This window comes from Gasterosteus aculeatus, chromosome Y (genome assembly GCF_964276395.1).
Source record: "Gasterosteus aculeatus chromosome Y, fGasAcu3.hap1.1, whole genome shotgun sequence".
NCBI classification, from domain to species: Eukaryota; Metazoa; Chordata; class Actinopteri; order Perciformes; family Gasterosteidae; genus Gasterosteus; species Gasterosteus aculeatus.
Window position 1 is genome coordinate 2,561,384 of NC_135709.1, and position 21,796 is coordinate 2,583,179.

Sequence of the window (21,796 nt, forward strand, 5' to 3'; positions counted from 1 at the left end):
CATTTTTATTTCATTTTGCACATTTGAGAACCACACAGAAGGCACTGATCATGAAAACATAACGAAAGTGATGTTGAGACACTTCTTCGTGCTTCTAAAGAGAAACAACAGTCACGGTAGAGCCGCTGTAATAGTAACAGAGGAAGGGCCCAAATACAAGAAATAACAAGTGGTCAATATTAAAAGGATGGCGGGAGTGATATCAGATGATCATAGAAAGTGTTACTGTAGTGAATGGTAATAGCAGGAATACTAATATGAATGTGACCGATGGCGACCGTTTACCCAGAGAGAAACAGAAGGCAGGGAGTTGATCACATTGTTTTATTTCCTTTGGCGTGAACGAATGAGGCTCATAGGCCCAATCCCAGTGTTCCCACCCTTGACCCTGACCCCTGACCCCCGAGGGACTTGACCCGCATCACCCGTGAGTGCCTGAAAACGGCGTGAATACAGATGGGACATGCCACGTCACCATGACAACGTCAAAGAAATGTGCTTCACAATCGAGGGTTTGACTGATTTGAACTGATGAGGTCGTTTGTTAATAACGGTTGACGGTTTTTTTCAACCGCAGCTCGGCCCGTCCTTTACCGTAAATGACTCCACTCCCGACGAGACATTTTAAGGACGATTAAGCGTCAATGCGGAACGAGGAAGTGGTCCTCGCGGCCTCGGCGGAACGCTTCTTCCCGATTTTCTTTTCAGTCTGACTCTTCTTCTTCTGCAGGTTTGACGACAACACAGCGGCACCGGCCGCTCCAATGATTTGCACGATCGGTTGTAAACGAACAGCAGAAAGTATGAGCAATGCAACACGTTTGGTTGCCTCATGTTTTTAAAAACATAACAATCCGTCAGATCCATCCGTAGTGTGCAGCTTTTTTGTGCGTTCAGCCTCTTTTTTTTTGGAAAGCGACACAGTGAGTCGGGTTTCGCTTTCACAAAACGGTTTCGGCAGTAACCAAAAGTGAAAATGAACATTCCCGTCAGGGACGACTAAAGCGGGCCTCCCTCCACCGGGAGGAACAGGAATAATTAACAAAAGCTTCTTCCTCGCGTTGAATCAGGAACTTCTCCCCCCCCCTTAAGTGCAAAACTAAGTGATGCAATGAATCCGTGTGATCAACGCGGATTTAAAAAATGGACAGTTCCCCCCCCCCCCCCAATACATACGTCCCCTCTCCGCTTCCTTATTGTGTTATTCATCAATCTAAATGGATCTGGAACATTTTCTTTAAATATTTAACAACAATATTTCCAGGAACAACTTTTGCACTAAAGAAACCTAAAAGCACGACACGTGGTGAGACGTTGCCAGTCACCTCCGAATCAAAGAAAACAAAAGAAAACACGTGATCCCGCCACCCGACGCGCCCGTCAGCAGGAAACGGTACGAGCGAACCCCCGAAGTCGCGTCACCGTCCAGCCGTTCACGCAGGAACCAGAGGACACGACTTTAACCGACACGAACGCCGCGCACGCACCGAGGGACCTCCAGGGATCTGCAGCACGTCCCGAGTCCGGGCCGTTGTTGTCCGCGGCTCGTCGGCCGCAGTTCGCTTTGCGAGGTAATTCAGACTAATCTCAATGTCTACATCATTTTGACCACATCCACTGGAACACAAACAGGAAGTGAAGGCAAAGTGCGTTTAAAAAAGCCACGTGTGACATTGGTGAACGCTGCGACTCGGTAATAAACTCAATAATGTGTCTAGAAAGACGCTCGCCGCGCAGACCAGGTGCACCGAGCCAGCGTGAGACGACGCTTTGCTGGTAACACTGATAACTTCAGTAACCTCCACGAATCAAATCCATAATCTACTATATGACCCCCATCACTCTGCTTCCAGGGGACTGACTCCAAAGTCTCATTTCCCACTAAAGATTTATGCAACTTAAAACATGTTCAACCTTTGACCTTCACAGCAGCGGTTGAAGACGTCAGGATGATTGATAGTGTTGTTCCTCGATTTTACAATTACAGTGTTTTTGAAATGGTAATGATATGAAATCTCTCACCAAGCAACAAGATAAACCCCCAGCCAGTAAACATTACATATGAATTAAAAAAACAACACCACGATATAACGGAAAAATAAACAGATGTTAGAAAAAACAAAAACAAATAAAACAGTTTGTGTTTTGTCGTGTCGCAATTAGACCTCGCAAGTGTTGGTGAAACCCCCAAAGTCAGACCGGGGAGCAGGCAGTCACACCGAATCACACTCTGATCCGGAACAGGCCCTGGCTCAGCTGGAGGCGGAACAGTCGACAGTTGGCGATGCGCAGGGCGGCGCAGGCCGTTTTGGAGAGGTCGCCGGGCAGCATGGGCTTGGTGTGGTGCCACGTGCCGGTGCTGCGGCGGAACTCCCGGATGTAGTCGAAGCTGGTCCCTGTGCGAGAAAAAAAACGGGATTCACACAGTGACCTCGTCAAGACGCGCAGTCGCAAGGCGACGTCTCCGGATGGCAGCCCGTTGTCCTCGCTGGCTCCCTTACTGACCTGTGTCCAGGTCTCCCAGCACATAGACGCTGGCTCCAACGGGCACGGCGCCGCAGACAAAGGACGAGCTGGTCTGAATGCACAGGTTCTGGTCATCCAGCAACATCCACCTGCGCCCATCGCAAAACAGCAGATACCACATGGTTCATCGGGCAACGCAGACGGGAGTTTAACCGTCTGTCCAAAGGGAGAGCAGCGTCAATGGTTTTGTTGAGTGACTCGTATGTTGTAAAAAAAAGTAGGGGAGGGGAGATGCTACTGGTTCACACATCTCCCCAGTGGAGTTCTTCGCTCTCTACCCGTCCGCTTCCTAGAAACTGCCCCTCTGCTTCCCCTTCCGGGTGCCTTCAACACCCAGACGGAGAAGTCATGTGACTTATTGCTCTAGCTTCACTGAGTGTGAAGTGGAAACGTTCATTGGCGAGGTGGAAAGGAGGAGTCCAATGCTCTTTGGAGGACACAGTGTGGACGTCACTGACGCCAAAGAGGCACCACGGCAACGCTGCAGCCTCACAACCTCGGGCCGTGGCCCAAATAAAGAAAAAATGGTCTAACATCAAAGTGGATGCAAAGAAGCGTTTAGGACGCCATCGCCAAAGTGTGTCTGCCACGGGGGGGGGGGGGGGGAGGCGACACCGGAGCTGTCCCCTCTTGATGAGAGACTGGCGGCAATGATTGGGGATCGGGGACGGGGGGTCTGGGCCAACATCGGCGTCAGGGGGGGGTCGAGGCGCGTTTGGAAGCTGTGTCTTCTCAGAGCGCAAGATCAGCCGTCTCGCGTGATTACGCATTGTGACGGCTTCGTGGCGTTTTATCGCCGTCCGTCTGATTGCGTCTGACAAGCAACAGCTGTGTGTTGAGGACGAATTGCATAACATGGCGATATTATTGCAGAACGTATTTCACTTTTCTTTTTGAAAATGTGTCAATTTGTACTTCTGTTTGTTTTACGCTGCGGATCGATCCAACGGGTCCGAGCTCGCGTGAAGGACCGCACATTTTCCCCCTCACGTTTGCTTTTTATGAATACCGATTATTGCGCAGAGAGCGGCGTACGCAACGTTTATAAATGAGGCCCCTCCGGCTCTTTGCCTGCCCACTCGTTCGAGCCGACGTCCGGGAACCAACCACTTGTTTCTGCACCCGTCTGTTCGCTCCCTTCAGCCGACTCTCTCTCTCTCTCTCATGCATCTCAACTCTGCCGCCCTACTGTCCACCCGGTCTTCCTCTCACCCTCGATTCTCTCGGCCCGCTCAGCACGCGACAGGTGCGCCAGTCCTCTCCGGCTCCGGCGTGGCGGTCCAACTCGCACCGCTCTCCGCGGTCACAGGCCTTTCTACCAAACTAGAAATCCACCCTCGTCCCCTAAACCCGGCCTCAAATCGGCCTGTTAACAACCACAGGCCACAACCATGATTCTAGTTGTTCCGGGGGTCTGTCTCCGGTTGGCCGAGTGCACTTATTGGAAGCCGCATTAGATAAAGCTAATGGAAAAAACAAGTATTTTGTGTTCTGGTCGCTGAAGAAGAATTGGCCCACTGAACAGGAAATCACTTGCGATAAACTGAATGCCCCCTGTTTTCCAAGGTTAACAATGAGCGTAGACCCCCCCCCCCCGTGGGAAAGTAGCAGCAGCAGCATTGATGTAGGAATCGAACTGTGGTATTTATTTGCAAGTCGCTGCAGAAGACGCAGCCTTTCGCCGCACTGACCTCCTCATGTCGTCGTGGTAGAACTCAGACTTGCAGGTCAGCATCTGCCTTTGCTCGGGGTTGTCCTGCTCCTTGCTTCTAACGCCGCCAAACACGTAGAGCTCCTGGCCAACGCCGCACGCCACCGACCCAAACCTGACCAGGGCGGGGGGGGGGAAACAAGGAATCAGGACAGGAGTGTCTACAATCGGCAAGCAAATTGGATTCTGTGATTTGTGAAAGCCCAAATCATGGCATTTTGTCCCATAGATGCACTTCAGGGCCATTTAGTTACCGGATCAGCTGACTTGCTCACAATGATCTGAAAAGGAGACGACGGACAGCAGCGACTGAACGCCGTTTCCTCAAACTTGCGCTGACTAATCGTCACGCTGTGACTCAACATCCTCCCCCGTCGCTTCAAATTTGAAGGAAATCGTACCGAAACTAAAAACGACAGTCCCGGGACTGCCGGCATGCCCCGTTTTCTGTTGCGCAACACAAAGAAGTAGAAAGTCACAGCCTTTGGGCTGAAGGTTTGTACATGGAACATGGAAACGGACGTCATCGAGACGGTGGCGTGAAGAGAAGACCGCCGTCTTCTGGGTTTTGTGCTCACCGTCTCTCTTTCAGAGGGCAGAGGCCTGTCCACTGCTGGATCTTCGGGTCAAAGCATTCCACGGAGTCGTACAGCTTCCCGTAGGAGCCGCCCCCTATGGCATAGATCTTCTTGTTCATGGAGGCGTAGCAGGCGACCTGACGGGGACGACAGGTACGGCTAAACAAGTCGCAGGCTGACGTTTGCTTACTGTTCAATATGAGACAGGATTACATCTACAGCATTGCATTGCACAGGGAAGTCAGGACGCTGGGGTTTGTCACCTTGCGGATCATGGTCATACTGGTCTGAGGTTTCCAGGTGCTGAAGTGGGGGTCGAACACTTCGACGGTGATCAGCTCGCCGTCCTTGTTCTCTCCTCCGAGAACGTAGATCAGACCCTCCAGCTCCACCGCGCCGAAGCTCTGACGCGCCTGGAGACGAGGTGAGCCGACCACAGCAGCGTCACACGCGCACACTCCTCCATGTGCACAAACTAGCACAGCTATGACACCGAGTTCGCATGCATTCCATGCATTCCATGGCTCCAACGGCGTTTTTTGGAGTTGCATTTGAGGTATGGGTTTGCATTATATATGACTCAAATCACACGTTCTTCTACGCTACAATGAAGTCTCACGCACGCCCCTTAACATCGTCGGAAGCAAACTGCTGACACCCAGTGGCCATAAAGGAGACGTGCAACATGGCTGCAGGAATGATCCCGCTTCAAAATTATGAAAAGCAGCAGATTCAAAAAAGCAAGCGTGATCATTTCGGTGGGTATTTGATGTTTGCGTGCTACGTTTTAGCTGCTGGAGAGGGGAAGTGTACCTGCAGCATCGGCGGGATGGGACTCCAGCTGTTGGAGTCGGGGTCATATTTCTCTCCACTGTCCAGGACCGTGTTGTGTTCATCTGCTCCGCCCATCGCAAACAAAAAGCCCTCTAACAGACGGGAAACACAACGTTATTACACTGGCGTGACACCGCGACCCCTTCGCTATCAAAAGGGTAGCACGTGACAGGTGTTGACAGGTGGGGGGGGGGGGGGGGGGGGGGGGCGGGGTTTCTCGCCAGCACAGACCCGCGGCTACCACTCCGTGGCCGAGGCGGGCGCCGCTCATGGGCTGCAGCTCGATCCAGGCCTGTCTGTTGGCGTCGTAGAGCGGACACATGCAGCGCGTCACGGCGGTGGGCTTCCTGCTTCTGCAGGGGTGCAAACACTGGGCGTCAAAGAGCGTTAAAAACGCCGTTTCCGGCCACGCTGAAGGATAAAAAGCGCGATGCGACTAAAATCATTAATTGTGTACGAAATGTCAGTTAAGGCGGGATTATAATAACAAGGACGGTGTTGTCGCGTATCAAGACATCTCAATGCACGCGATTCCATCGACAGACGGACGCGGCGACGGCGGCGACTCACTTGCGATCCTCCCCTCCGGCGATGACAATGCACTCGGAGTAACCTCGCGGCTTGAAGGCGGCGAGCATGGCCTCGCCCTGCAGCGGGCCGTCCGACAGCACCTGCTGGCAGTGCTCAGTGATCACCTCCCTCGTCAGCGGCTCCCCCACAGCCTGGTGGGACGGCATGCGCATAGAAGTCACTCCCCTCCCGCATGTTGTGGATTACATGGGGGGAGGGGGAGGTGAGGGGGGGGGGGGGGGGGGAGGTCCTACCTGCTCCCTCAGGTAGCTCACGTCCAGGCCCTGCAGCCACACGGCGGACATCACCTCCGTCATGTGGACCTGCCGGAATGGAACAATCCGCTTAACATGGAAACTTAACATTGACAATCACCGTCCTATAAAAAACGGTATCAAGAAGTTGCCCTTTTCCACATCTGGCGGCAGCATTGATGTGCATATTTAAGCCCAATAATGATTCTTTTTGACACACTACACACAAATGATATCCAATTGAGGGCCTGATTTAAGTGGATACCTGCTGTATTAAAACATACTAGTGCTAACGTCTCATTCCAAGCGGCAATATTGTTACATCACATTACAGGTGATTTAGCTGACGCTTTTATCCAAAGCGACTTACAATTACATTTTTAACCCATGGCTTTTTACATTTTTGCCCGGGGAGCAATTAGGGGTTGGGGTGTCTTGCCTCCTCGTTCTTTAAAAAAAACATAAATCATTTGAATTATTTGAAATTTCTGGGCGCAGTGATATCAAACACATTTATCCACTGGGGGAAACTATGTCTACACATGCTTATATTTATTTAGGTCCTAGTATATTCAGTTACCGTGATCTTTGCACTGCTTTTATTTTTATTTCGTCTATCATTATTATACATTTCTTTACCTACTTACTGACTACTGCTGCGCTTGTTGTTTTTAACCACGTATCTCGTGTGCCGCGATCCTGTGAATTTCCCCACTGTGGGACTAATAAGAGGAATCTCTCATGCCGAGAAAGAACATACGTCTACACAACTTACTAAATGGTTTGAAGGACGACGGACTACGGGTGCGATGCCGTAAAACAGCTTACCTAGAAATATATATTTAAATGTAGCGCACCTTAAAAGAGCAAGGTTTGTGACTTACGTTGCAATTTTACCGATGTTGAATGCTACAACGTGTCTTTTAAAATGTCATTAAAAAGATCAACTTTAATATATATAAATATAAAACTCCAACGAGCAATCAATGACATTTACCTCAACAGTGTCGTGCATGTCGCATGACGCGTATTCTAATCAGTTGAAACAAAAATAAGCCTCCTTTATCTTCCCGCCAAACTTGAGGTGAAGCATCACCCACCTTGCGCTCCACGGGGTCGTGTGCGTACCACTGCAACACGGCCTCGAGGACGTGCTTCTCGTTGCCCACGTTCAGCTTCTCCATCGCCAGCAGCTCGCAGAGCCGGCTTGGGGGCAACTCCCTGAACTCCTCGGTGCGCGCCACGTCGCTGAAGTGCGTCTGCAGGAACTCCGTGGCGGCGTAGTGGACGTGGTGAAGGCAGTAGTGCAGAGAGAAGTGGCGGATGCCGATGCAGTTTTCTGCAGTGATGCAGCTCTTCAAGAACTGGCAGCACAGGTTCTTGAGGTCGGTCATGAGGAGCATGTCGGACGCCTGGACCATGTCCTGAATGGTCTCCTCACTCAACGTGATCTGTGTGTGAAGGACGGGCCAACTGGATTATCCACGATTATTATCCATCCAACCACGAACCAATGGGGAGAGAGCGGCACACATTTACCTCCCGTGCTTACTTATCTAATCCATACTTACGTCACCACTGAAGATGTAGTCCAGGATCTGCTTCATGGTGGCCATGGAGACCCCCTGCAGCTCGATTCTGTATGTAGACCCATCTTCCTTTGGGGGATTGTAGTTGAGCTTGGTCCTAACAGGAAGTCATTATCAGAAGTCAATTTGGACAGTGGACATGCTGCCTACGCGTAGCAGACAGCAGCCTGCTGTGCTGTGCAGCCTGCGGACTGACCTGACGTAGGTTCTGCTGGGACTGACCTGACCTTGTAGCTGGTGGGACTGACCTGACGTAGGGGCTTTTGGGACTGACCTGACGTAGTAGCTGGTGGGACTGACCTGACCTTGTAGCTGGTGGGACTGACCTGACGTAGGGGCTGCTGGGCCTGACCTGGCGTAGTAGCTGGTGGGCCTGACCTGGCGTAGTGGCTGGTGGGACTGACCTGACGTAGGGGCTGGTGGGACTGACCTGACGTAGGGGCTGAGGGACTGACCTGACGTAGGGGCTGAGGGACTGACCCGACGTAGTAGCTGAGGGACTGAACCTGACGTAGTAGCTGAGGGACTGAACCTGACGTAGTAGCTGAGGGACTGACCTGACGTAGGGGCTGGTGGGACTGACCTGACGTAGTAGCTGGTGGGACTGACCTGACGTAGGGGCTGAGGGACTGACCTGACGTAGGGGCTGAGGGACTGACCTGACGTAGGGGCTGAGGGACTGAACCTGACGTAGTAGCTGAGGGACTGACCTGACATAGGGGCTGACCTGACGTAGTAGCTGGTGGGACTGACCTGACGTAGTGGCTGGTGGGACTGACCTGACGTAGTAGCTGGTGGGACTGACCTGACGTAGTGGCTGGTGGGACTGACCTGACGTAGTGGCTGGTGGGACTGACCTGACGTAGTAGCTGGTGGGACTGACTTGACGTAGTAGCTGGTGGACTGACTTGACGTAGTAGCTGGTGGACTGACCTGGCGTAGGGGCTGGTGGGACTGACCTGACGTAGTAGCTGGTGGGACTGACCTGACGTAGGACTGACCTGACGTAGGGGCTGGTGGGACTGACCTGACGTAGGGGCTGGTGGGACTGACCTGACGTAGGGGCTGGTGGGACTGACCTGACGTAGGGGCTGGTGGGACTGACCTGACGTAGGGGCTGGTGGGACTGACCTGACGTAGTAGCTGGTGGGACTGACCTGACGTAGTGGCTGGTGGGACTGACCTGACGTAGTAGCTGGTGGGACTGACCTGACGTAGTAGCTGGTGGGACTGACCTGACGTAGTAGCTGGTGGGACTGACCTGACGTAGTGGCTGGTGGGACTGACCTGACGTAGTAGCTGGTGGGACTGACCTGACGTAGGGGCTGGTGGGACTGACCTGACGTAGTAGCTGGTGGGACTGACCTGACGTAGGGGCTGGTGGGACTGACCTGACGTAGTAGCTGGTGGGACTGACCTGACGTAGTAGCTGGTGGGACTGACCTGACGTAGTAGCTGGTGGGACTGACCTGACGTAGGGGCTGGTGGGACTGACCTGACGTAGTAGCTGGTGGGACTGACCTGACGTAGGGGCTGGCAGCAGCCAGGATGTTCTTCTGGACAGGCAGCTCCTCTCCATCGACCACCAGCAGCGCGTCGTGGAAACTTTGCTCGAGCCAGAAGGTGCGAAGGACCCGGAGGAGTTTCTGGGCGTGTTGCGGGTCCGAAACCCTCGAACCGGTCGCTGCCGAATCGGGCATGTCTCCGTCCCACTGTGCACAGAGGACCCGGGGGACACTCTTCAATCGGGCTTCCGCAAAAGAAACGCTAGCATCCGCTAACTGGCAGCGAGCGGACTCGCTGTGTGCGGCCTGGCTAGTGACTTAACGTTAGCACAACAACAACAACAACAACAACTCCTGCGTGTAACACGGCGGAACGTCGCTTAACGTCAGTCCTACAAAACCAGCCAACTCAACTAACTGTGAACTGTAAAACGGGGGGAACGCGAAGTGAGCTGCAAACAAACTCGTGTGGGGTTGGTTACTTCCGTGTTTAGGCTCTTTGCGTCACGTGACCCACCTTAAAAAAAAAAAACTACGAAACGCGCTCGTGTGTCTCACGCGGACAGGCTGCATCCAGCTGGCTTCTTTTTTTTTTTTAGGGGCGACGTGAATCACGCTGGACGCGAGAACGTTGATGTCCGGAAATGGATCTTGAGCTGCGCTCAAGGGGGAAAATGGCTAAAACGACACGCCGATTCAACTGCGCCACCTTTCTGTTCAAAACACGTGCAAGTAGGAAACAAAGCGGGGCCGTGCGAGAAGTTAAAGATTGCAGCCAATTCGTTCATTTGCTGTAAGTACGTTGTGTCGTAACAAATGTATCATCACAGCATAAGGACCGCATCATTAATGTGGCACTTGAATGCAGCATCAGTTTGGCATACGAGGGCGTAGTTGAAGCACGTTCCAACACCTCGATGGCAACTTGTCCACCATGTGAAGAAATACTATTACTTACATTTTTAATATAATAAATACAACAATGTAAAGACACAACTACAATAAGAAATATCTCCCTGAGATACCGTTTACATGTAAATCGGCCGAATCAAGTTAGAAGAAAAAGCGAAACGGAACGCGGCCATCAGGCCTAACCGCCAGAATGAAGCTGCCAAAAATAACGGAGACACCAGAATTTCCGGTGTGAATAAAACGTTTTAAACCAAGTAGTATAGCGTTATTGCGCATACGAATCAGCTATGTAAAAGAAGCATCTACTGATATATTCGGAAACATTCAGTTAGTTGTGTACATTTTGATACGTTAGAATACATAAAGGACATTTCCGCTTTTAATTTGAAAGGAACACTCACGTTCACACCAGCCAGTGACGCTTGGCAACAATTCCCGCCGCCATAACGTTGAACAAGCGTAGACGTGATTGTGCGCTGCGTCGGACGACACGAAGGAAATAGCGGTAACTAAACGCCACGTGCGGACAGGGGTTGCTATGACGCTGCGCTAGCTGGGACAGAAGGTTCCCCAACAAGGTAAAAGAGGAAACGCGATAGTACACGGAGAAGGCCGGAGGGTGCATGTGGGGGGGGGGGGGGTTTAGGGCGGAAGGAAGTGTCAACTGACGAGGGACCCCGGTCGGTGCCAGCAGGTTCCTTTTTCAGGACCTTTCCGGATCATCGATCGTTAGTTAGAAAACAATGCACGGCCAACCGATGGTCATGAAGATACTCATTTATATGGAATTTGCATGAGGAGGAGGAGGAGGACATGGACCCTCCATGTCGCTTAATACCAACTGAGATCGGCTGGTTCCTGAAAAAGGAACCTGCCTACCAAGGCGCTACTGCAACTGACCGCAGTGACTAAACTCTGACTTGATCCCTGCGATCTTCTGAGAATGTCCAAGCGATATATGTGTATTTAATAACGGCTCATAGATGTTTCTTATCTCCAGCCCCCGTGGTGATGCTGTGACGAAGGAACCAATAAGCATCTAAACGACACCGGTTGGAACTGCAAGCATGCCCGCCTCCGCCTGGAGCAGACTGTCTCCGTGGATAGAGAGCCTGATCCTCGGCTATGGCGAGCAGCGGGAGGAGAGCCACGGCGGGCAGCTGAAGGCCAGGGTCATCGAGGTGGGCGATATATCAAAGTCCCAGGACGTTGGCTCCGAGGGCCCCGCGGGGCTCCTCTTCCTGTCGGACGGGCTGCTCCAGATCCCTGCCATTCTCACAAAGTCGGCCTGGGAACACCTCCAGCAGGAGGAGGACCGCGAATGTTTCACCAGCCTGGTCAACACCACGGTCTGCGTCCATGACTACCAGCTGCAGTTCCACATGGCCTCGGAGAAGACCAAATGCAGATTCGTCTTATCGATCAGAGAGCTGGCCACGACTGCGACGGGGCCGGTTAAAGGGAGCGCCCTCTGCAGCACGGCGCTGCCGTCCATCAGGAGGCAGATCTGTGTGACGCGCAAGGCCCTGCTGGGTCAGGAGACGCAGGACTCCCAATATGGGTTCGACCTGTCGGAGCTGCTGGGAGAGTGGCAGCAGGACTGCTTGGAGGCCGTGCTGGAGGACGTCAGGGAGAGGCTGGCGGCAGCGAGCCCGCAGCCCTCCACGTCCACCTGGGACCAGTTGGCGACCCACACGGACACAAGCTGGGGCGTCGACAGGGTCAAATATAAGGGAGTGGAGGGCTTCAAAGTCCCCATGAAGTGTCTTCTCATCTCTGCGGAAAACGCCCTGCAGAATCAAACGCCCCTGAATGTCCGAGGCGGTACGGGTGGTGAACTGTTTGCCCCCCGTGAGGACCGAGAGGGCTCCGTGCCGCCACCTTCAGAGTCCATGTCCCCTTCCATTGACGACGCAGAGTGGAGAGTAGCCAACGGCGAGGAGGAGAACGCCATGGCAGACGTGAAGGATTTATCCAACCCCTGGGATGCTTTCCCTCCGCCATGGGAAACCTCGTCATCCTCTGATGCGTCTCCCAGGAGATTGGTGGACCTGGACGCCGCCGCCGCCGCCCCCGGATTCAGGTCCGACCACCCTGTGACCCCCGCGTTTAGCCCCAAGGAATCCCAGCAGGCATCCGAGCCCAGCAACCTCCCGCCGTACCAGAAACTCCAGCAATCGGCCGCTTCTCCTTGCGCGAGTCCGCCGGAATACCTCACTGGACTGTCGGAGCCGCTCCCTGCCGCAGACCAAGGCCGCACGGACTCGCCACCACCAGCGCCGCCGCCACCTCCGGCTTCGGACCAAGTGGAGGAGACCGTTGAGAGGGAATATGGAAAGGCGAAGAGGAAGAGGAGTGAGCCGACCACTTGGGTGGAGGAGGGGGAAGCGCAGGTCAGCGGCAGCCCTCCGTCCTGGCTCTTTGACACCCAGGCCGGCTGCAGGGCCCACGAGGGCGGCAGTCCCCTGGAAGCCGCCGCGGACGCCTGCAAGAACGGTGCCGCGGTCCACAGCGACGGCCGCCGGTTCTCTTACTCCTACCTGCCGTCGGGACAGAATCTGCATGATTTCAGTCGGTTCAAAGTGGCGGAGTCCTTTCTGCGATGGGCAGTGAGATATCTCGTCGTCCCGAAGCAGACGGGCGACCCAGCAGCCGCCGACCAAGCGTTGTCGGACGAGCCGGCGGTCACCTCGCTTTAGGCTGGAAAAAGCGCATCCGTCATCGCTTCAGTCGCCGCTCTCAGCCTTGTTGGACGATACGGTCTCTTTCTGACATCGTGTTCGCTCATGTTAATGTTCTTGCGAGGCGATGTCCATGGTACGTCCGAGGCACAACGTTGAAAGTCTGGTTTGCAAAAAGGATGGTACGTGTTAATAAAATAAGCAAAAATGTCATTTTCTGTCTGAATTCAAGTAGATTAGTTTGAGTTCTTCACTCCATCTCGCATTGTTTCTCCGCACGTGAAGCCTCTACGAGCTGTGCACTGAACTTTGAATCATTTTTGGCAGCTATTTGTCTCATGATAGCGAGTTAATAATAATCATGTGATCCAGTGGTGACAAAAAGCATCCTCTCTTATCCGAGGAAGCAACAGAAACTTGCACCAGAGGTTTCCATCATGTAGTGTAAGTGTTCAGAGGAGAAAAGGAAGCTTTCCTCACACTTTAAGTTCCTCACATAAGAGGCAGAAGAAAAGAAGAAACATTAAGGATAGAATAAACGTGCACTGCCGTTAATTTAATAAACAGAAAAATCTTCAGTCTTAATTTGAAGCAGACCTGCATTAACATTAACATTGAAAACATTTAACCTCGCAGGTCTTTTGACCGTTAACCTCAGTCCCAATTATTCTAATACAATAAATATTATGTATATCTACTATTTTTCATTACACTTTTGTTAAAATGCCGTTACGTTATGACTCGTTTGTAGAATGCAAAACTCAAAGTTTAAAGACTTCACGCAACCTGCGAAGTCCTGGGAACACTGGCTTGGTTTGAACCCTTGCAATGCATGCTGGGAGTGTCATCATTTATTGCCATAATATGTCGGACATGCAAGGAATTTGACTTGGCGGTTGGTGCGTAACAGCAGGCAGTACGACAACGGACGACAAGACGACAGTGCACGAGGAATAAAATCAAAATATAATGCTATGGGTTAGTTTAAAAATAAAGGAATAAAAGTTGAAGTTAAAAATACTTAAATATTAAAAATAAAGTGCACCAGCAAACAGAAAGTGACATAAATGGGAGAGACCGGTAAGTTTGCTACCCGGCAAAAGCATTGTGTTTTCTATTTTCGTAATGAGCTTCGCTTTATGTTGCTTTAATGAAACACTATGAAACCAAGTGTCTCAGCCACTATCGTCTGTGTCCTCTGAGCCTTCCTGTTTTAGGATGTTTGCTGAACGTAAAGCACTTCTGCATCTGTCCACTAGATGTCACTGATACTCACATGTCATCTTATACCGTCAATGGGAGGCAAATAGACAACATGCCACAATTGCGACATTTTAAGAATTGATATTACATTACATGTTACATTACATGTCATTTAGCTGACGCTTTTATCCAAAGCGACTTGCAATAAGTGCATTTCAATCACAAGGATACAAAGAACAAGAAAGTTTAATTTCAAAGATATGCTTTCTCATTTTTATTTGAGCACTGTTTAACTTCGAGATTTTTTACATTTTTTTCCTAGACATTTTTCCAAGTCTCTTTGGGAATGAATTGATATTTTACCAATTATTGAAAAGACGGGAAAAAGCCTCTTTTTAGATTTTGTCTCTTCTTCTTTTCCTGGTTCAAACTCTTTGGTCAACACACCATAACCTTTAAAGCCGGTGCACAGCGCTGTGACCGCCAGTGGGCCGTCTGTTGATAATTCATTTACTCCAAATCGGGTGATTATGTGAAATGATTTGCCGCGCTGATCACGTGCCGCTAATCATGCTGCACACATGTAAGACGTACGCACTTGAATGTTGGACACGATTTCATGTGTCTTAAAGATGAAACGTCGTCACGAAAGCGTCCGGTTATTTTGGGACGTCTAGATGAGGAAGCATGCGATTCAATGAGTTCTATTCCGCTCCTCGTTTACTGTTGCGGGTCGCAAGGAGCGATGAAAGAGGTGACGTCCCATCACGTCACATCACGTGCACGGTCAACTTTTCACACAGGCTGGCACACAAGCAAACCCCCCCCCCGAAAAAAGTTCTGTCAGGCCCAACAGGAAGCCCCTAAGCAAAATGCATGTGAAATGATGTTTCTCTTTTAACAGCCATAGCACTTTTCTGTACTATCGTCGTCAGAATGAATTCTAAAGAAGGTTTTCAAGCAATAATAATAGGAAGATCTCCAGCCGGTGGCCTTTGAAGATGTCCCATCTGGCTCCTCTGGGCTGGAGGCATCTGACGCTCGCATGTTAGTTTAGTTTGATTTGCTGATGAATCATCGTCTGCCGAGAGAGAAACAGAGAAAAGGACCAAACTTGTGAGTTCATCCCCTGAAAGCTCTGAACCCTTAATGTAAGCAGGACGCCAGCTGCGCACACTTGTAAAGTTGTTATAATCCTCCTTGACCTATAAACAGGAAAATACATAATATAAAGCATCATGGCCCCGCATGTACAAATAATACCGTGAACGTTGTCCTTGTAAGGCAATGTGGTCCTCGGAGTCCGACTGCAGATTCTCATTCAGTTCACGTTGACGCAAATGCAACATGCAACTTTATCCAATGAGCAGAGGCACCGTTCGGACAGGAGGGCAAAAAGTCCAGCACAAGAGGATTATTTGGAATGCATGTTGATTCAGGTGACCACCCCGACCGGGCCCTGAACCATCCCGACCATTGTCACTCTATATGTTCCACTTTGGAGCCAATGACTCGGATCATCACGACCTCTCGTTGTCAGAGATTGTGTCGGTATGAAATAATGAGGTGCGAGTTGGGTTGTGGTATTTATTGTGAAGCTGTTGCGATCGGCTTGATATTTTTCTCAGATTCATTATTTAGAACCTTAAAGGAATCGTACAGCAGAAGCGGACATCGGGACCCTCAAGCTGCCCTGAGTCTTGAAATACTAAAACACGCGTTTTGAAGATTTGAATACAGCTAAAAAAAGATTGAACTCCTTCAGGTTTAGACTACTGGTATGAATACAGAATAATATGCACATTGTTCGTATCTCTACTGTAAAATAATGAAGAAAAAAATAAGCTTAACTGCATGACTAATATAAAAACTTAACAAAGCCAAGTTATGGAGAATTTCACTGAAATTAATGGAAATGGTTTGTGTCTTGTGTCCTAATAATAGTGTAACACAAAAGAACATGGCCACATGGGAATACAAATAATTACAGTTCAAGTCTATAACAAATATGTATTAAAAAGACAACGGATTTGGCAGCTGTCGCCCGCATCTCAATCCGCTAAAGTCATATCAATGGAGTTTACTGGGAAAGTGATTAATACCACTCCTTCAAAGTCAATTTTTCTTTAAAATTTAGAGGGGGGGGGGTAAAAATGATAAATATGGAGTTACAATTTGCTGTGATTTAAATACAAATATGACAAAATAAAGAATTTGATGTTGGGTCCCGTGACGATCAGATCCTGGTCACGTGACCATCACTGTTACAACTAAGGAGACGCTGTTTTCACATGAGCGACTCCCACAGAGGACCGGCGGTGTTTGCTTGTTCTCTCTGTGTGAGGGGGTGGGGGGGAGACAGGGGGGGAGACTAGGGGACGGGGGGGGGGGGGACGTGATATTTCAAACAGCACATCAGTGCGTTTATGTATTGAGTGCCCGGAAATTTTTTCCAAATAAACACAGCTTGATTCGACCTGGGTGGGCAGACTTATCAAGCGACTAATTCTATAAACAAATGAGGGAACAACCCGAAACCTCATTGGCCGAAAACAAGTGAGTGTGTGTGTGTGTGTGTGTGTGTGTGTGTGTGAGGGGGGGGGGGGGGGGGGGGTTCAGCGCAATGAAGTTTTAATTAATGTGGGTGGGCTGAGAACACCACCGACTGTTTATGATGGTCAATTTATTCCCCATGTGCAAAGTCAACATAACACAGCGTGCACGTGCAACAAGCACCAACATGTCGCGGGGCCCGGACGGGGCCGCGGGAGTCACTCAGTGCCGGCGGAGGAGGAGGAGGAGGTGGAGGAGGAGAGGAGCTCCGGGAGCAGCCTTCACTTTCCCCGGGAGACACCCCGCCGCGTCCCCGGCGCCATGACCCTCTACCACGGCCGCCTCGGGATGCGCCTGCCGGCTCCCCAGCTCCTCTACCTGTACGGAGGCGACGGCCGGGGCGGGGTGGTGCCCGCCGCCCTGGGCTTCGCGCCGGCCCGCCAGGAGAGTCCGCAGAAGCCGCCCTACAGCTACATCGCGCTCATCGCCATGGCCATCAAGGGCGCGCCGCAGCAGCGCGCCACGCTCAGCGGCATCTACCAGTTCATCATGGACCAGTTCCCCTTCTACCACGACAACAAGCAGGGCTGGCAGAACTCCATCCGCCACAACCTGTCCCTGAACGACTGCTTCGTCAAGGTGCCCCGGGAGAAGGGCCGCCCCGGCAAGGGCAGCTACTGGACGCTGGACACCGGCTGCCTGGACATGTTCGAGAACGGCAACTACCGTCGGAGGAAGAGGAAGGCTAAGAGCCAGCAGGACGCGCGGGACCCCAAAGCCGCGGGGCACAAGCGCGCCAGGGTCCTGGGTCCGTGCGGGGACCACCGATCCTCTCTGGGACGTCCCGCTGGCTCGGAGGCAGCGGCGGCGCAGCCGGACGCCAAAGCGCTTCTGGTCGAGTCGAACCGCGCGGAGCCGGCTCCCCGTCACCCCGGTTCCGAGCTGCGCCCCGGCCGAGACGCACGTGCGCACGTCCGGGGCCGAAGGACAGCGGCCAGTGGGGGAGACGAGGAGCGAGTCGGTTTCGGAAACGCTGACCCGGGCGCGCGCGTGCAGCACGCGCCCAAAGGGCACGCGCTGAGCGTGAGCCCCAAATCCAAAAGTTTCAGCATCGAGAGCATCTTATCCCGCGGCGAGGGCGAAGCGCGCGGCGGCGTCCCCGGGCTGTCCGCGGGGACACCGGGGACGTGCGCAGAGCCCGGCGCGCCCGCGCCCGCGCCCCTCGGCGCGCGGCCGCACCAGTTGTACCAGATGGGATTCCCGCTGTGCTCTTACCCGTCCGTCGCCCGGCTGCATTTTAAATGAGAGCAGCTCGGGACCGTCCTGCGTTTTGCCCACGAACGGAATTGAAATTGGTTATTATTTGTGGTCAATGAGCAAAAAAAAGTGTTTAAAGTGCGCACGAGGGCCAGATTGTGAAAGTGAAAGCTCGGCGCTTCTCTCTTCATTAACTAAGCGGCTGAAAACTAAAAACTAAATGATGTTCAAACATTTCATTGTGCTCTGGATGTGTGCAGAAAAGGGAAAACAACAGTGTGATTTATTTGACAAAAAATGTCAAAATATAAATTGTATTGGAAGGTTGTAATGTCACTTTGCTGTGACAACATTCTGTGTCTTCTTTTATAACGCTTTTGATATCAAGGATGCAGCTCTCAAGGGGACTGAGGCTTGTTCAGTGTTTCTGTCCTGTACACTTGATTTATTAAAAATGTATTATTTATCCGATGTGATTGGATAACATTGACATTTTCTCTGCCAGCAGTTAAATCAACTTTACGCGGACAGTAAGAAACATCATCAAAAAGAGTTTCACTGTTCTGGTGTGAAACGACAGAGCAGTTTGATCCGTTGGAGTCAGTTTAGAGTCAGAAGAATCACGTGACGGCTCATCATCTAAACCGGACAACTGACGCCTTTTATTGAAATCAATATAGTGATTGAATATGGTGAGAAATGACTGGTTCTCTTTGTGCTTACATGATGTATAACAGGAGTATTAATCCATGCAGAGAGGATTTCGTCTAACAAAGGTCCAGAACATCTCTGTTAATAATGACGCTATGATTTAGCTTTTTATATTGTTGTATGTGTCGTTAAAAATAAAGAAAGTTACGTTGAATAATACCTCAACAATATTCATCATCAGTTTGAGAAAGGTCGTGGTTATCTGAAAATATTTATATTTTTTCAAATGAAATAAGATTCATGAACAGAGAAAAGAAGTAAGATATATCAGAATCAGAACAGTTTTTTGACAAGAATGTTACACAAATGTTGGGAAATGTTTGGGGAAAGTTACAAAAAGTTTAATTATCAAGTCATCATTTGAAAATATTGATAGATAATAGTACGTTAAAATAAGTATATTTTGAAAGAGACAAGTGTAATTGAATATAGAAAGGATGTCCAAGAGTGTGTAACGGTAAGAAATTGTCCCGGGGTTGTGTGAGTCGGAGTCAGCAGGGGGTCCCGTGTGTTGTTGATGAACACAACGGCATGCAGGTGGGTTAACACCATGAGATTATTCCTTCGAATTTCTCACGTGGTAAATAAAAAAACAAAAACAAAACTCACTCGAGGTCCCATTGGTTTATGTTTCACTTTCATTTAACGACCACCCTCACAGACGGAGACGCCTTAGACCTTAAACGCCGACTTCCAACCTCGACAACGAACTTTCTTAGCTCACAAATTAGCGACGTGTGAAGAAGCTTCAGTCCTGTCTCTCTGATTACAACTACAGCTTCGGAGTGAGCCGATCTGAGTTGCGTCTTGTGTTGCAGACAGCTGCATGAAGTCAAACAGCCATTTCTAAATATAGGCCTGTGGCTTCGACACACGTCGCCTGAAAGAAGCCGGAGGAGCCTTGCAAATCAGGAATGTTTGTTAAAAATAAATAAACTTCCTCACATTTTAGGGGGAGAACTAGCAATCACAAGCATTTCCTGTGTATAGGGTTCTTTCATAAATAAAACACTACAGACAGCTCTGAGGGGAGAGAAGGGAGGAAGGGAAAGAGGTATCCGTCAACGCTTTGTCTCTTTGGGGCTTTGGTATTAACTCAGGAAGCCCTTTGGCTCCGCTGGTTCTTCATCCTCCAGCGAGTCCGCTAGAAGCAAGGTGGAATAATTTGTGTTAGTTGTCTGATGGTCCCTTTTTGATCAGTAAAAGATCCTAAGCAAGCAGCCCTTACAAAAGGAAGATTCTCTCTCAGACCTTCAACATGGCACCAGTCTGATCTCCCCTTGTGTATCAGAATGCAATTAATTCTAAACAACAAAGCTAAAACGCATGTGGGGCGGGTGGGGGGGGGGGGGCTTCAATGTTTCTGTATCATCAAAGAGGGGCCCAACAGAAAACGTTTGGGATACTCTGCTTTAGCCAAACGGATGTTTAGGCGACAAAACAAGGAGAAGTTCGATTCAGGCAACAAACCACCAACAGTTAGATTCAGGCAACAAACCACCAACAGTTAGATTCAGGCAACAAACCACCAACAGTTAGATTAAGGCAACAAACCACCAACAGTTAGATTAAGGCAACAAACCACCAACAGTTAGTTTAAGGCAACAAACCACCAACAGTTAAGGCAACAAACCACCAACAGTTCGATTCAGGCAACAAACCACCAACAGTTAGATTCAGGCAACAAACCACCAACAGTTAGATTCAGGCAACAAACCACCAACAGTTAGATTAAGGCAACAAACCACCAACAGTTAGATTAAGGCAACAAACCACCAACAGTTAGTTTAAGGCAACAAACCACCAACAGTTAAGGCAACAAACCACCAACAGTTCGATTCAGGCAACAAACCACCAACAGTTAGATTCAGGCAACAAACCACCAACAGTTAGATTAAGGCAACAAACCACCAACAGTTAGATTCAGGCAACAAACCACCAACAGTTCGATTCAGGCAACAAACCACCAACAGTTAGATTCAGGCAACAAACCACCAACAGTTAGATTAAGGCAACAAACCACCAACAGTTAGATTCAGGCAACAAACCACCAACAGTTAGATTAAGGCAACAAACCACCAACAGTTAGATTCAGGCAACAAACCACCAACAGTTAGATTAAGGCAACAAACCACCAACAGTTAGTTTAAGGCAACAAACCACCAACAGTTAAGGCAACAAACCACCAACAGTTCGATTCAGGCAACAAACCACCAACAGTTAGATTCAGGCAACAAACCACCAACAGTTAGATTCAGGCAACAAACCACCAACAGTTAGATTAAGGCAACAAACCACCAACAGTTAGATTAAGGCAACAAACCACCAACAGTTAGATTAAGGCAACAAACCACCAACAGTTAGATTCAGGCAACAAACCACCAACAGTTAGATTAAGGCAACAAACCACCAACAGTTAGATTACGGCAACAAACCACCAACAGTTAGATTAAGGCAACAAACCACCAACAGTTAGATTACGGCAACAAACCACCAACAGTTAGATTCAGGCAACAAACCACCAACAGTTAGATTCAGGCAACAAACCACCAACAGTTAGATTACGGCAACAAACCACCAACAGTTAGATTAAGGCAACAAACCACCAACAGTTAGATTAAGGCAACAAACCACCAACAGTTAGATTCAGGCAACATCAACTTAGTTTAAGGCAACAAACCATCTAACTGTTGGTGGTTACGGACATTGTTAGACCCCCCCTCGCCCCCCCACACACCTTTGAAGAAAAGAAAAAAGAAAAAAAAAAGAATTAGGGTGGTTCCTTTTTTCTTTTCAATTAATTGCATTATAATATATAAACTCTATGCAACCTTAGTTTGGGAACCACTGGATTAAGGCAACAAACCACCAAAAGAAGCCTTCTTTTCTAGTCAAATGGAAAACTTTATTTT

General features: G+C 50.1%; 3 protein-coding genes across 6 annotated transcripts; 2 read left to right on the plus strand and 1 right to left on the minus strand.

Moving 5' to 3' along the window:
- Positions 1–309: 309 nt before the first annotated feature.
- On the minus strand, positions 310–11,020 carry LOC120809101 (gigaxonin). 3 transcript variants are annotated; one of them, XM_040162699.2, is made up of 13 exons: positions 10,881–11,020; positions 9,584–9,774; positions 8,045–8,159; positions 7,574–7,924; positions 6,474–6,542; positions 6,220–6,371; positions 5,881–6,002; positions 5,629–5,741; positions 5,079–5,228; positions 4,816–4,952; positions 4,218–4,352; positions 2,506–2,615; positions 310–2,396 (listed from the first exon to the last, which is right to left on the minus strand). In XM_040162699.2, exons 2-13 carry the CDS (start codon positions 9,760–9,762, stop codon positions 2,224–2,226), a joined length of 1,806 nt encoding a protein of 601 aa, XP_040018633.2. In that variant the 5' UTR covers positions 9,763–9,774; positions 10,881–11,020; the 3' UTR covers positions 310–2,223. The 3 variants fall into 3 exon arrangements, 2 of the variants coding, with proteins under 2 accessions (XP_040018633.2, XP_077953385.1); XR_013454624.1 differs by lacking the exon at positions 10,881–11,020 and having other exon boundaries at positions 2,506–2,682; positions 9,584–10,110; XM_078097259.1 differs by lacking the exons at positions 9,584–9,774; positions 10,881–11,020 and adding an exon at positions 8,311–8,329.
- Positions 10,104–13,370, plus strand: LOC120809102 (uncharacterized). Of its 2 annotated transcripts, none has more exons than XM_040162701.2 (2): positions 10,104–10,360; positions 11,480–13,370. In XM_040162701.2, exon 2 carries the CDS (start codon positions 11,547–11,549, stop codon positions 13,176–13,178), a length of 1,632 nt encoding a protein of 543 aa, XP_040018635.2. In that variant the 5' UTR covers positions 10,104–10,360; positions 11,480–11,546; the 3' UTR covers positions 13,179–13,370. The 2 variants fall into 2 exon arrangements, with proteins under 2 accessions (XP_040018635.2, XP_040018634.2); XM_040162700.2 differs by lacking the exon at positions 10,104–10,360 and adding an exon at positions 10,885–11,057.
- Positions 13,371–17,022: 3,652 nt separating this feature from the next.
- Positions 17,023–19,488, plus strand: LOC120808663 (forkhead box protein L1). The gene has a single exon (XM_040161700.2). It carries the CDS (start codon positions 17,238–17,240, stop codon positions 18,219–18,221), a length of 984 nt encoding a protein of 327 aa, XP_040017634.2. The 5' UTR covers positions 17,023–17,237; the 3' UTR covers positions 18,222–19,488.
- The last annotated feature ends 2,308 nt before the right edge of the window (positions 19,489–21,796 follow it).

Coding starts and splice junctions, on each gene's coding strand:
- LOC120809101 (XM_040162699.2), bottom strand. CDS start 9,762: ATGCCCGATTCGGCAGCGACCGGTTCGAGGGTTTCGGACCCGCAACAC. Junction 7,925..8,044: donor ACTACATCTTCAGTGGTGAC/GTAAGTATGGAT, acceptor CTTCACACACAG/ATCACGTTGAGTGAGGAGAC. Junction 6,003..6,219: donor GCCGGAGGGGAGGATCGCAA/GTGAGTCGCCGC, acceptor GCACCCCTGCAG/AAGCAGGAAGCCCACCGCCG.
- LOC120809102 (XM_040162701.2), top strand. CDS start 11,547: ATGCCCGCCTCCGCCTGGAGCAGACTGTCTCCGTGGATAGAGAGCCTG.
- LOC120808663 (XM_040161700.2), top strand. CDS start 17,238: ATGACCCTCTACCACGGCCGCCTCGGGATGCGCCTGCCGGCTCCCCAG.